A 12,896-nucleotide genomic window follows, 5' to 3' on the forward strand; every position below is an offset into this window, starting at 1 on the left:
AGAGAATGCAGCAGTTTGCTTTTGCCAGAGCCTATTGGGAAGGACAAAATTCCTCCTTCTTCTCTTCTTTCTTTCCTGCTGAGTTAATGGAGTACAAACTACTTTTGCAGTTTGATCTCAGAGGGTATATGGTCTTGAGTGGGTGGTTGTGAGGAATGTCATGAGTGCCTATACTTCAACATTTGTTGTTACACCAACAGACAACAGTGAGCTAGATTGACCAAAGGTCTAACTCATTATAAAATAGCTTAATGTGTTTGTGTGACCCCTCTTTCCCCTACCCTTTGTGCTGCACAGGATCACATATACAGTGGGCCCTTGGTATCCACTGTGGTTTGTTTGCAGGACCCCCATGGATACCAAAATCTGTGGATGCTCAAGTCCCCTTAAATACACTGGCACAGTAAAACAGTATATACACATAGACACACATTCTCTCTCACTCTCTGTTTCTCTCTCACACACACACACATACACATATATAATTTTGAATAAATATTTTCAAGTTGTGGATGCTTGAATCTGTGGTTAAAGAATCTGTGGATACAGAGGGCCAGCCATACATCCAATCATGCATCAGCCTGCCCTTAGCTATATGGGTACCAGACAGTAGCATCATCTAAGTAGCAACAGCAATGCTTTCTTTGCAAGGGCCTAAAAGCAGAGCGATTTAGAATGGGCACCTCAAGAGAGTCCTGGCTTTCCAGAGAGCTTTGGCGAACCAGCCGGCGCACCAGTGAGATCCGGGTGCGGCCAAGGGGCGAGAGGGCAGGAAGGGGCTTCGCCTCGTTCCAATCCACGTGCAAAGTAGTGTCCACAGCCACTGCGGGGAGAGCAGAGAGTGAGGTCAGCCTCTGGGGTCAACAAGAAGGAACGAGTAAAAAAAGGCTGGCACCCTTTGGTCCTCCCTTGAGAAGTAAAGCAGGCTTCTAAAATGAACACCACCTTCATGCAGATCATAAGTCGTCAGTGGAACTCATTACCACAAGAGGGTAGAAATGGTAATGAAGCTGGCTAGTAGTCATCAAGGCTCTACGCAATGCCCACATTCAAAAGCAGTTTGCCACAGAATAGCCAAAATAAGATCTTGCCTTCCATCCATGTCAAACTTGTGAGATTCCCAGAGTCATTTAGTGGCCTTCAGTTTAAACTACTGTGGGTCCTTGGGGTTTGGTTCCAGGACCCGCCATGGATACCAAAATCTGTGGATGCTCACATCCTACACTATACAGTGGCGTAGTAAAATGGTATCCCTCATAGAAAAAATGACAAAATCAACTCTTGCTTTTTTGGAATACAGTGGTACCCCGGGTTACGAAAATAATTCGTTCCGCCGCCGCGTTCGTAACCCGAAATCCTTCGTAAGCCGAAAAAGCCATAGGCGCTAATGGGGAAAAGCCGCGATTTCGTGCGAAATAGCGCCGAAAAGCACCAAAATTTTTTTCGTAACCCGAAAAAACCTTCGTAACCCGGAACAGTTTTTTCCTATTGATTTTTTTCGTATCCCGGGAATTTCGTAAGGCGGTGCTTTCGTATCCCGGGGTACCACTGTATATATATATATAAAAAAAACATTTTCAAGCTGTGGATGTTTGAATCTCTGCATAAGGAATCTGTGGATGCAGAGGGACAACTGTACCTGATTCATTTTTTATCCAGAGCTCGGCAAATATACTTTTGGAGGACTACAAGTCCTAGAAGCTTCCAGCCAGCATGACATCAGAGGGATTGTGAGAGCTGCAGGGAGAAATTCTGGGTGTTGTAGTACAAAAGTAACTTTTCCCAAGTTGTTTTTAAATTCCTACTACTTCCTCCAAGCAGCATGAGACACCATGCCCAGCTGTCTTCCTTGCCTGAGTGACTGGCCAACTAAGGGACACCATGGAGTTTATCAGACAAGAGAAATTGGAAGTATAATCCAATGGCAATCTGAACGCAATCATGGGGTTTAATGTTATTGCGTGATAACCCACTACATGCAAATTCAGGCAATGGGAAGTCAATCTGAACATAATCATATGGTTTCACGTTATTGTGGTGGTTATGCAGATTGGACTGCCACACGCAAATTCGGGCAATGGAATGCTATTTTCAGGCAATGGGAAGCCAGTTCAAACGCAATGCGCATTCATGTAACTGCACTAAACTAGCGACTTTAAGTGAATGCGTTCTGGCCTCACTTTCTTTTCATTTGAATTTAAGAGAAATTCCTCCCGATTGATAAACTCTCATGAACTTCACATCTGAAGAGAGAATCAGAAATCTCCAGATCCTCCTGATCTCAGTCCTACACTCTAACCACAATATTACACAGGTTAAAATGCTGAGAATCAAGATGGAGAAACAGCGATACATTTTCTCCTCCCCTACTTCCCTTATGTGTCCATGCATGCATGCACAAACATACAAAGGTCGTGCCTGTAAAAGACAGGCATGGTGATACACTTTATTTTCTCCCTCTTCCCTTGGGCATGAACATAGGTGCACAGAAAGCGACAGAGACAGAGAGAAAAGGAGACGTTCAATTAATGGTAGAAATATATTGTTTTATCTTCTTCTCTCCCTCTTCACATATACACATATGGCCTTTCAAAGTCTGAAAATACAGTGGTGTATCCCCATCTATGAAAAAGGAGACATAAAAGACTGTAATAACTATAGGCCCATAGCCTTAATTTTCCAAGCAAGCAAAATTATGCTTAAAATTCTTCAGCATAGGTTCCACTCCTATATGAAGAAGGACATCTCAGAGGTGCAAGATGGGTTCAGGAAATAAAGACGCATTAGGGACCACACTGCAAATATACATCTTTCTCAAGCTATCTGATGTGGTGGATATGCCAGGGGATCAGGACCACATTTGTGCCACAGTCAGTAGAAACACACTTACTGAAAGTACTCGGTTAATTTATACCAATCTGGGAAGTGGGAATACAAGATTTTTGGGAAAGCTGGGCACTCTCAATAAATTCCTCAAAAGAGGAAAACATACGAATTTCCAAAATAAAATTGGTTTTGTACAGGAACGAAAATTGGGACTTCCAGATACTTTTTTTACCCATCTGGAAGTGACAATTATTATCATACTCACATAGATTTCAGTACTTTGCTGCAGATGGCTCACAGACTTGCACTAATGTGCAGACCACCATTTTGAGTGGCACTGCCCTAGACAGATAATTGGTGGAGGAATGGATTGATAGATAGAAAGGTAGCTCTTAAAAATAGTTCCTCTTGCTCACCTTCTCCTGCATTATTAGCTTCCATGAAAGCTGCCACCTGGAACAGGAGACATTAGGTGACATCCTGTGTCATTTTACTACTATGACTATTATGGCTCATTTTTCTCCTAAAGGAACCTAAAGTAATGGAGCCCTACAGCAGTTGTTTGTGTGGGTGGCTCTTTGCCTAGGTTGCATTCAGACTTAAGGGGCTGTTAGAAGAACTTGCGGACAGATGGTTGCAGCTCACATGAAGGAGCAGAGAAGAAGGGTTTCTGCCACCTCTCCTAGATGCCATCTACTCCACAGAATGAATGCAGTTTGACACCTCTTTAAATGCCATGACTCAGTGCTATGGAATTCTGGAATTTGTAGTTTTGTGAGATATTTAGCCTTTTCACAAAAAAAGTATACAAATAAAATTTATTATTATTATTATTCTCTGTTTGTATCCTCTGGTGCCACAACCAACTGCAAATCCCAAGATTCCACAGGATGTAGCCATGACAGTTAAAGCGGTGTCAAACTGTATTAGTTCTGCAGTGTGGCAGCAATCTTAGGCAGACCGATAAAACAGAATACACACGCTTGCCCTCATTCCTGCAGTAACACAGGGGTTCCCACAGGCCTCACAATGCTGACAATAGTGGGTATAAACCTTCAGAAAAAGCCAGCATGGTGTAGTGGTTTGAGTGTTGGACTAGGACTCTGGAGACCAGGGTTCGAATCCCCACTCAGCCATGGAAACTGGTTGGATGACCTTGGGCAAGTTATGTTCTCTCAGCTTCAGAGAAAGGCAAAGGCAAACCACCTCTGGACAAAGAAACCCCTGTGATAGGCTCACCTTAGGTTGAAAACAACTTGAAGGCACACAACAGCAACAACAACAAAAACTATGGATGCCGGCCATGAAAGCCTTCGACAGCATAATTAAAATTATACCTCTAGGTTAAAATATCATACACACAGCCTAAATGTATTTACACATACATAGTTTCATGTGGTTAAAGTGAAGATTTGATAAGATGTAGTGTTTTTAAATAAAATTTTAAAAGAATAATTTTTTTTAAAAAAAACCCTCTCCTTTCTCTTCCCACTGAGCCTCACCCCACTTGCCCCATCTCTTCATCTTTTTAAAATGGCACAGGCAAATGCCACAGCCATTGCTGCCAAAAGAGGAGCAGCGGTGTCACTCTCCTTAGGGTGCCACCTGGTATGATCTGCACTCCCTGCACCACCCTAATGATGCCCTGATTTAAGACATTTCTATAGATGCTGTTCAGCAGGATTGCTATCTTGGATGCAGACTTTAAAAGCTCTAAATAAAAGATACAAAATAAATGCAAATGCTGCATAGAAATCCTCACTACTGTATAGGGAATTCACCCTTTTGTCCGTTCCTAAATACACAGTTGAAAATCTTACCACCTAATTCAAGATGAAAGGGAACTAATCCTTATCCCTGGCAACTGCCACTCTTCTCCTCTCCAGCTCTGCCTCCCTTTCTCATCTGAACTAGTCAGTACAGCACACACACCCCTTTTAGGTTTTCCCCATTCACTGGAACAATCCCACAATTCATAAGTGTTACACTTGCAAGGTAGGATTCTGTCTACTCTCCCTCCTCACTTCTCTCATGGGAAGAAAGACATACAGGGCAGTGAATCCAGACTGTTCCCTCCCCGTTTTCTGTCGTTCTGAACTTTCCATATTTGTTCAATAAGCTTCAGAGGGTTGCTGAAGATCTCCTGTTGCCTTATTTCTCCTTCTCTTGTATACTAGTGACCTTCTTGGTCTCATCTCCAAATATCACAACCTTCCATCCATCCTTGATGATCAACTGCTGGCACTGCATCTGAGGAATATGTGGGCAGAAAGGCCTGGCTTTTGTCCACTTGCCCAGGCTGCATTTACACCTGAATTAGCACAGTTTGACACCACTTGAACTGCCATGGTGCTATAGAAATCTGGGATTTGTAGTTTTGTGAGATGGTTTAGCCTTCTCTGTCAGAGAACTCCAGTGCTGCAACAAACTACAAATCTCAGGATTCCAGATTCCAGAGGATGGAGCCATGGAAGTTAAAGGAATGTCAAACTTCATTAATTATGCAGTGTGGCAGCAGCTGCAGACTCAAAGACAGTACAATCCTGTGTTTAAAGAAATCCCCACTGGATTCAGAGGGATTTTCTTCTAGGATAACTGTGGGTTATCAATCCTTTTTTTCTCTCTAGAATTTGGGGTCTCTCACAGAAGCAAAAAGAATAAATAGCAGAGCTAAGACAGATGTTTATCAAACAGGCTATAACTATTTTTGTCAGGCTTCTTTAGCTTGCTGCCTTCCAAAAAATTTGGACCACTACCCCTATCATCCTCACCTAGCAGGTTGGCTGGGGATGGTAGGAGTTGTAGTCCCAAACACCTTGAGGCTACTAGTCTGGGAAAGGCTAGTCTGTGGAATTTATAGCCGCAGAGCATTGAGACAGCCATTGCTATGCAGGATTTTTAACTAGGATTTATTAAATAGGTGGAGGATAAGTGGTGCTCATTGGATATATCATATGGTATATTCTTCCATTTTCATTAAATGTGGCATTGATGCTGAGAGTAATAAATGGGGGTGTTTCTGGCTATCATAACTTGCCTGGGAATGACTCCAAGACATCTTTCTCGGCCACCAACAAAAGTCAGAGTGATTGACTATTGATGAGATCCAACGTCATGATTCACACAGATGGGAACAGCAACAAAATGTTGTGACGCAGAGGATTGTTTTTCAAGAGTCCAGTCACTCTTTACTTCTCTTCCCCCTTTAGCATAGTCAACACTTTATGATCACTGTGTGTGCGCAATTGCCTTTACGTTGCCCCTTGCCCAGTTCCGCAAGAGTTATTTTAAAAGAATTTTTCTTTCATTGTAATTTTGCAGATCTTTTCCAGATCCCTGCCCAAGTCTTGGCAAATACAGCAGTTGAGTGCAGAATTATAAGGCATTTAATATAGTTGTCTGAATGGTCAATTCTAGGTAATTCTTTCATTCGGAGAAAGGAGAACTCAAGAATAAGAATCAGTTGTTGTTGTTCTTATTGTATGTTTGCAAGTCATTCGCAACTTATGGCAAGCCTATGGTGAATCTTATTATAGGGTTTTCTTGGCAAGATTTGTTCAGTGGTTTGTCATTGCCTCCCCCTGAGGCTGAGAGCATGTGACTTGCTCAAGGTCATCCACTGGGTTTCATGGCCAAACTGGGAATAGAACCCTGGTCTCCAGAGTCATAGGCCAACACCTCAAACCACTATGCCTCACTTGCTCTCAATAAGGATAACTGAGGGTGCAAAGAAATAACACTACAGTACAGGGATGTCAGTTCCATCCATAAATAGCCATGAAACTCATGGGCACCTTGGGCCAGTCACATGTTCTCAGCCTCAGGGGAAGGCAATGGCAAATCTCCTCTGAACAAATCTTGCCAAGAAAACCCCATGATAAGTTCACCTGCAGGTTGTCATAAACCAGAAATGACTTGAAAACACACAATACACATGAACAATGCATGAAACTAGCATTTTAAGCAGGGAAACCTGGACATTTATGTACTGTACTAGGTTTTGGAAGGGCAAGACTCCACCTTCTCCCTCCTGTTCAAAGAACCGAGACCAAAGTAGTTCTGCACTTTGAACCCTGGTTGCAGCGACTGAAGTAAGCTGAGGATGATGGGAGGAAGTGGGAGGAAGAGAGAATCCAGGACATTTTTAAAGCAGTGGATAAAGCATGGTGTAGCAGTCTGAGTGTTGGCCTATGACTCTGGAGACCAGGGTTTGATTCCTAGCTCAGTCATGAAACTCACTGGGTGACCTTGGGCAAGTCACACACTCTCAGCCTCAGGGGACGGCAATGGCAAACCTCCTCTGAACAAAGATCGCTGAGAAAAACCCTTAACAGGCTTGTCTTAGGGTCACCATAAGTTGGAAAGAACTTGAAGGTGCACAACAACAACATGGGATAGCAGAAAACATACTGGAATTATCCTTGCCAAATTGGGACACTTAGAGGGTATAGTATGAGGAATCCTAGCAAAAACACAGTGGGGGGAAATATATACGGAGAAGACTTGTTTGAACATATGCAGGTTCCTCTTGTTCACCCATCAAGAGGCTTTTAGTGGATTTCATTCACTTTTCCTGCATTATATAGCATTCTGTAGTGGCCAGTCTCAATTTGCTTTTGTAAGAGAAATGCTTAGGTGGCTGAGAAGTTGTATCTCACTGCACTAATCATAATTGCCTCCCATGCTTTTCTCTCCGCTGGCCTGTTGGATCCACCTGTTATCGCACACCAGAGAGCAACACTTTGGCTGGTTTCAGCCACAGCTTGCCAGCTCTCCAGCAGATTTCACATACACGGCTAGGAGGTCAGGAGAAGGGCAGCTGCTTTGCCCGGATCGCATGCCTCTCCCTCTGCAACATTTATCCCTGCCAGTCTATTAGAAACATAGACTCCTCCATGCCACTCTGTCCCTATTAGATCTGACTTGCAAATAACTCCATAAAACAAGTAATCAGCCATAAATACATTTCCTAGTATAGAGATTAACTATAAGTACTTTTTCCAGTTTGGAAGATGATGGCTGTTTGTGCTGTGAATACCCATATCCCCCTTGCCATTCTGAGCATGCAGAGCAACATTTGTGTTGCTTCAAACTGCCATAAAATATGCTTAGACAAAAGTGGAAGGAGGACAAAAGAAATGTGTGTTTCATATCCCCCAGCATTTTATAGATGAAAACAGGGACACGTATGGCAAAGCAACATTGGAGCGTGGTCAAGATGGCCAAAGTTATTAATGAAGAACAATACACACGCCTGGAGAGGCTGCAGCAGTTTGCTTTTGCCCAGGCCTACTGGGAAGGGCAAGATTCCTCCCTCTCCTGTCTGCCTGCTGAATTACATGGATGCAAATTACTTTTGCACTTTGAACTCAGTTTGCAGCAGTGAAGATAAGTGGAGAACAAAAGGGGAAAGTGGGAGGAGGATATAGAAACTGGGATATTTTAAAAGCAGCTGAAAAAGTGGCATGGCAGAGAACTAATGGGGTCTGTCCCTACAAAATCAGGACTGTCAGAAGTTATGCAATACCAGATGGACCAGTGCTGTGGGTCAATATAAAGTGTCTTCTTTTGTTCTTAATATATTATGGACAATGTTTTAACTGACCTTTCCCCTCTAAGGACCTTATCACACTAGGGAAATCCCGTTCAGAAACGGGATTTAAACTAGATCTAAATTTTAAAAACCCACAAATGCAGGAAGTTTATCACATGACATTGCTTCAAATGTGAGATAACACAAAAATAAACCGAAGGTAAAACGGAGAAAAATGGCAGCTTTTTACTTTTGGGAAGTTCTGAAAATAAAAAGCTGCCATTTTTCTCTGTTTTACCTTCAGTTTATTTTTGCATTCTTTCACTTTGGCAGTAATGTTGTGTGATAAACTTCCCGCATTGGCAGGTTTTTAAAATTTTAAATCTAGTTCAAACCCCATTGCTGAATGGGATTTCACTAGTGTGATAAGGTCCTATGTTGCTAATATTGAGAATACAGTGAGATGCGATGGGGAGGGGCTCTCCTCTGTGTCCCACGAATGAATTTAATAGTGCAAATATGAGAAAGTGCCTTCTCAGTTATGGCACCTCCATTCTGGACTGCCTTCCCCTTGGGTGCCTACTGGCACCAACATTATCTTTATTTAGGTGCCAATACAAGACATGGCTCTTTAATAAAGACTTTTGGGTCCTAAGCCATTCACTCTAAAATGTTTGTGCCCCTGGTTTTAACTTTTTAAACTTGTTTTAACTAAATTTGTTTAATATGTTTTTTTAAAAGACTATCTAAACCATTTTTATTGTTGCACATTGTTTTTAATCTGTTTATGTTGTTGTTGCTGTGTGCCTTCAAATCATTTCTGACTTATGGCAACACTAAAGCAGACTTGTGGCCAGCTATCATTGGGTTTTCTTGGGAAGTTTCTTCAGAGGGGGCTTGCCATTGCCATCCTCTGAGGCTGAGAGAGTGGGACTTACCCAAGGTCACCTAATGGGTTTACATGGCTGAGACAGGATTTGAACCCTGGTCTCCAGCGTCACAGTCCTATGCTCAAACCACTACACCATGTTGGCTCTCTTCATCTGTTTATACAGATCTTATTTGTATACTGTCCTGAGATATAGGATTGGATATAAATATTAAAATAAATAGATAAGCAAATAAAAACAAACACCAGACATGAGCGGTGGATATCCTTCCCTTCTCACACATCTCACACATCCCAGTGGCTTCTGCAACACTGCAGAATTAATACAGTTTGACACTGCTTTAGCTGTCATGACTCCTCCATTCTATGGAATTGTGGGACTAGTAGTTTGTTGTGGCATCAGAGGATCTGACAGAATGAGAAATATCTGACAAAACTACAAATCCCAGGATGCCACAGCATTGCGCCATGGCAGTTATAGCGGAGTCAAACTGTATTAATTCTGCAGCATAGATGTAGCCTGGGCCTATCATACAGAGTGTGGCCCACTCCAGCCACCAAATGCATCCTACAAATTTCAAAACATAGATAGCTCTGCTCTTAGACCTTCTCTGGGTGGGAAAGAGAAGAAAGCAGCTAATTTTAGCTGGTAAAAAATTATAGTATTATTTTTATTATTTATTATTCTTTATTTATATAGTGCTGTAGATTTGCACAGCGCTGTTGTTAAATTCCTCCTACCCACCTAGCTGCTATTTCACACACACAAGCCACTAACTAAGCAGAGATGTCCCTGTGTGGTTTGGGTTGCTGGAAGCAACCACACTGCTGGAATAATGTATGAATGAACAGAAGCCAAAAGAACCATCCTGCAACATGATAGGCAAACAATGAGGGGGAAAAACACAAAGCAGCCCTCTCCATGAGCATGATACAGAAACTAAACAACTCAATGTGGCAAAATTCATGCAGAAGACTCTATCTGCTGTCTATTGGCATTTGAAATTGACAAGACTCTGTTCCTAAGAGGGGAGGTTTGTTCCCTTCTGGCCCACAATTTCTATGAAAATCTAAACAGACTCCGTGCCAGTGCTGGGGCTGGAGGAAGGAAGGAAGGAAGAGAGAGAAAGGAAGGAAGGAAGGATGAGTGAATCTAGCCAGGATTTCCTTCCAAGAAGAGGCTGTTTCTGGCATTATGAGATGAACCTCCCTTCCATGCAAGGGACACAGCGTTCCTAATGGGTGAGCCATTAATTTTCAAGAATGCCGCCCTGAAGATGGCAAGATCTTCCACAATAATAGCATGGATGTTCCCCTTTCCACTTGAAGTCATTTCGTTAAAAAAAAAAAGGGGGGGGGGGGAGGAGAAGAGATGTTAAAAAGAATAGCAGGAGTCCTAGCCTCAGTCCAAAAGATGGAGAAAGAGTAATAATAATTGCCTTTCCAGGGCTAGTGCCCACAACATTGGCACAAGGACCAGGCTCATGCATTTCTGAATGGGTGGGCAGAGCAGAGGACAATCTGGGACAGGTGAGATCAGGTGGCCTACTGTTTTTAGAGTTTGGGGAAAGTTATTTTTGGATGACAGCTCCCAGAATCCCCCAATAAGGAGGTTATTTTGGATAATAAATCCCAGTATCCCCTCGTCAAGACTTGCTGGGGATTCTGAGGATTATAATCCAAAATTTAAATATTTCTGAGGACTCTCTATCTCTTCCAGAATCCCCCGCCAGCATGATCCCTGGATGGGAGAGTTTGAGAGTTATAGTCCCCAAAGTAACTGAGCTTAAAGAAATAGGAACAGAAAGGTAAAAGACAGGACTGAAAATAAGAGTAGTGGAAAAAGAGAAAGTAAGGGAAACTTTGGGGAGAAAATGTAAACATGTAAGAATAAATGTATTGTTGACCTATTGCCATTCATTGAAGGATGAAGAGGAAGACAAGAAATAAAGAAACAGAAGAAGAGTGGAAGAGAAGAATATTGGGAAATGGAAAACAAATTTAAAAACTGTTAATTTAAAGAGGATAAAAGGAAATGATATGTTATATTGTAAGAAATGAAGAGAATTATGCTTTGTTAATTTTTTGGTTTTGAATAAAGATATTTTTTTTAAAATTTAAAAACTGAGCTTTGCTTTTATCTCTCCTTTCCCCCCAAATAGCTTGAGGTAGCATAAATAACTCAACAACAAGGAGTATGTCACTTGAGCAAGGAATCTATTTGTAAATCAAGGAAGAAGTTCTTCTTAAGCATATGTTATGCACAGGACAAAAGACAGAGGGGTGAGGAGCAATGTGTCACCAATTGCTTACATGACTCTTCTGCTTCCAAATAATGGGACCCGGTTTCAGGGCTCATGAGTCCAGTTTGAGAATAGAGAATTTTATTATTTTTAATAAATTTAATTTTTTTTATCACAGATGGATGGCACTGCTTTTGTTCAAAGGGATTCCCACTTCAATCCTATCCAGGAGGGGACTTTCCTAAAACAGAGTGAGCCCTCAGATGCTGTTGAACTGTAAATCCCAGCAGCCCTAGCCATCATAGATGATGGTGAGGAATGCTTGGAGTTGAAGTTCAATGGCACTGGAAAGCTATGTGATTCTCACGCCTGTTCACAGATGATGTGTGCCTCAACAACACCAACACACAAATCGTTTTTGTAAGCATCAACAAAGTGCTCATATAGACTGACTGAAAAGTCCCAGATTCTGTTTCTGTTCTTTCCCAAGTTTATAATGTGCTAAAATAAACCAACCTGGGGACCTGGTATTTTAAAACAAAGTCTGTGATCATACCAGGAGCTGAGAGAAAATTTTCTGGGATAAACAGAATGTGTACAAATCTGCAAAATAAAATTGGAAGGAAGAGGACTACAATCTGGGACTTGCATTTTACGCAGTCTGGATGCATCTAAGGAATGCTTTTTCTTTTTTTATTTCCCAACTAATTTCCCCCCCTTTTCTGCAAGTTTATTCAAATTCTATTGCCTGAGCGGCCCTTGAAGCCCCAGACAGTTAATCAACCAAGAAGACTGCGTTAACCGCAGGGAAAGTCTGAAAGCTCGACTGTTGAGGTCTTGTATTTCAGCCTCTAGGTACAGTCATCAGAACAGATGGCTCCATTAATGAAATCCTGAATGCTCTTCAAGTCCTGTTTTATCCTCTCTGAGACCCAAGTCATAAGTTAAAGGAGGTGGCGTGGGAGATATTTGGCTATGGCTGGAAGGTCTGGCAAGGACTCTCAGGTTGGGGGGAAAACCAAATGATGTGGCTCCTTCCCAGACTAGCATTGTTTGTTGTCATTGACAAAGAGGTGCCCCAAGTTGTTCTTCTGTAGCAATAGCATCGGAGCTGCAGGGGATGAGCTGCAAGGAAGCGGCTGCTTCACCGTTAGAGGAGTTATGCAGCAATCCAGTTTGAGAGAAGGCAGAGACAAAAGAGCATTAACATATTTCTTGCACAAAATGAAATGTTTCTGCTATAAACTGCTTATACTCAGTATGTGCAGGTATACAAACCTTTCAACAGGACACATGTGGCCAAGAAAGATGAATGTGGTCAGGATGACCAAAGTTATGAGGAAGAACACACAAGCTAGGTGAGGTCACAGCAGTTTGCATTTACCTGAGGCTGCTGGCAAGGGAA

The 12,896-nt window shown here is 42.2% G+C and overlaps 1 protein-coding gene across 3 annotated transcripts in view; it reads right to left on the reverse strand.

Moving 5' to 3' along the window:
* Positions 1-12,896, reverse strand: part of FAM131A (family with sequence similarity 131 member A) — a 92,186-nt gene that overhangs the window by 62,551 nt on the left and 16,739 nt on the right. Inside the window, exon 2 of one of the 3 annotated variants that reach the window (XM_042460855.1) lies at positions 684-823. The exons of the other annotated variants lie outside the window; for them this stretch is intronic. Coding sequence (XP_042316789.1) covers positions 684-823 — 140 coding nt within the window. The remainder of the gene's footprint in view (positions 1-683; positions 824-12,896) is intronic. 3 annotated transcript variants of the gene reach the window in all.

The sequence above is a fragment of the Sceloporus undulatus genome, chromosome 3 (genome assembly GCF_019175285.1).
Source record: "Sceloporus undulatus isolate JIND9_A2432 ecotype Alabama chromosome 3, SceUnd_v1.1, whole genome shotgun sequence".
Classification (NCBI taxonomy): Eukaryota; Metazoa; Chordata; class Lepidosauria; order Squamata; family Phrynosomatidae; genus Sceloporus; species Sceloporus undulatus.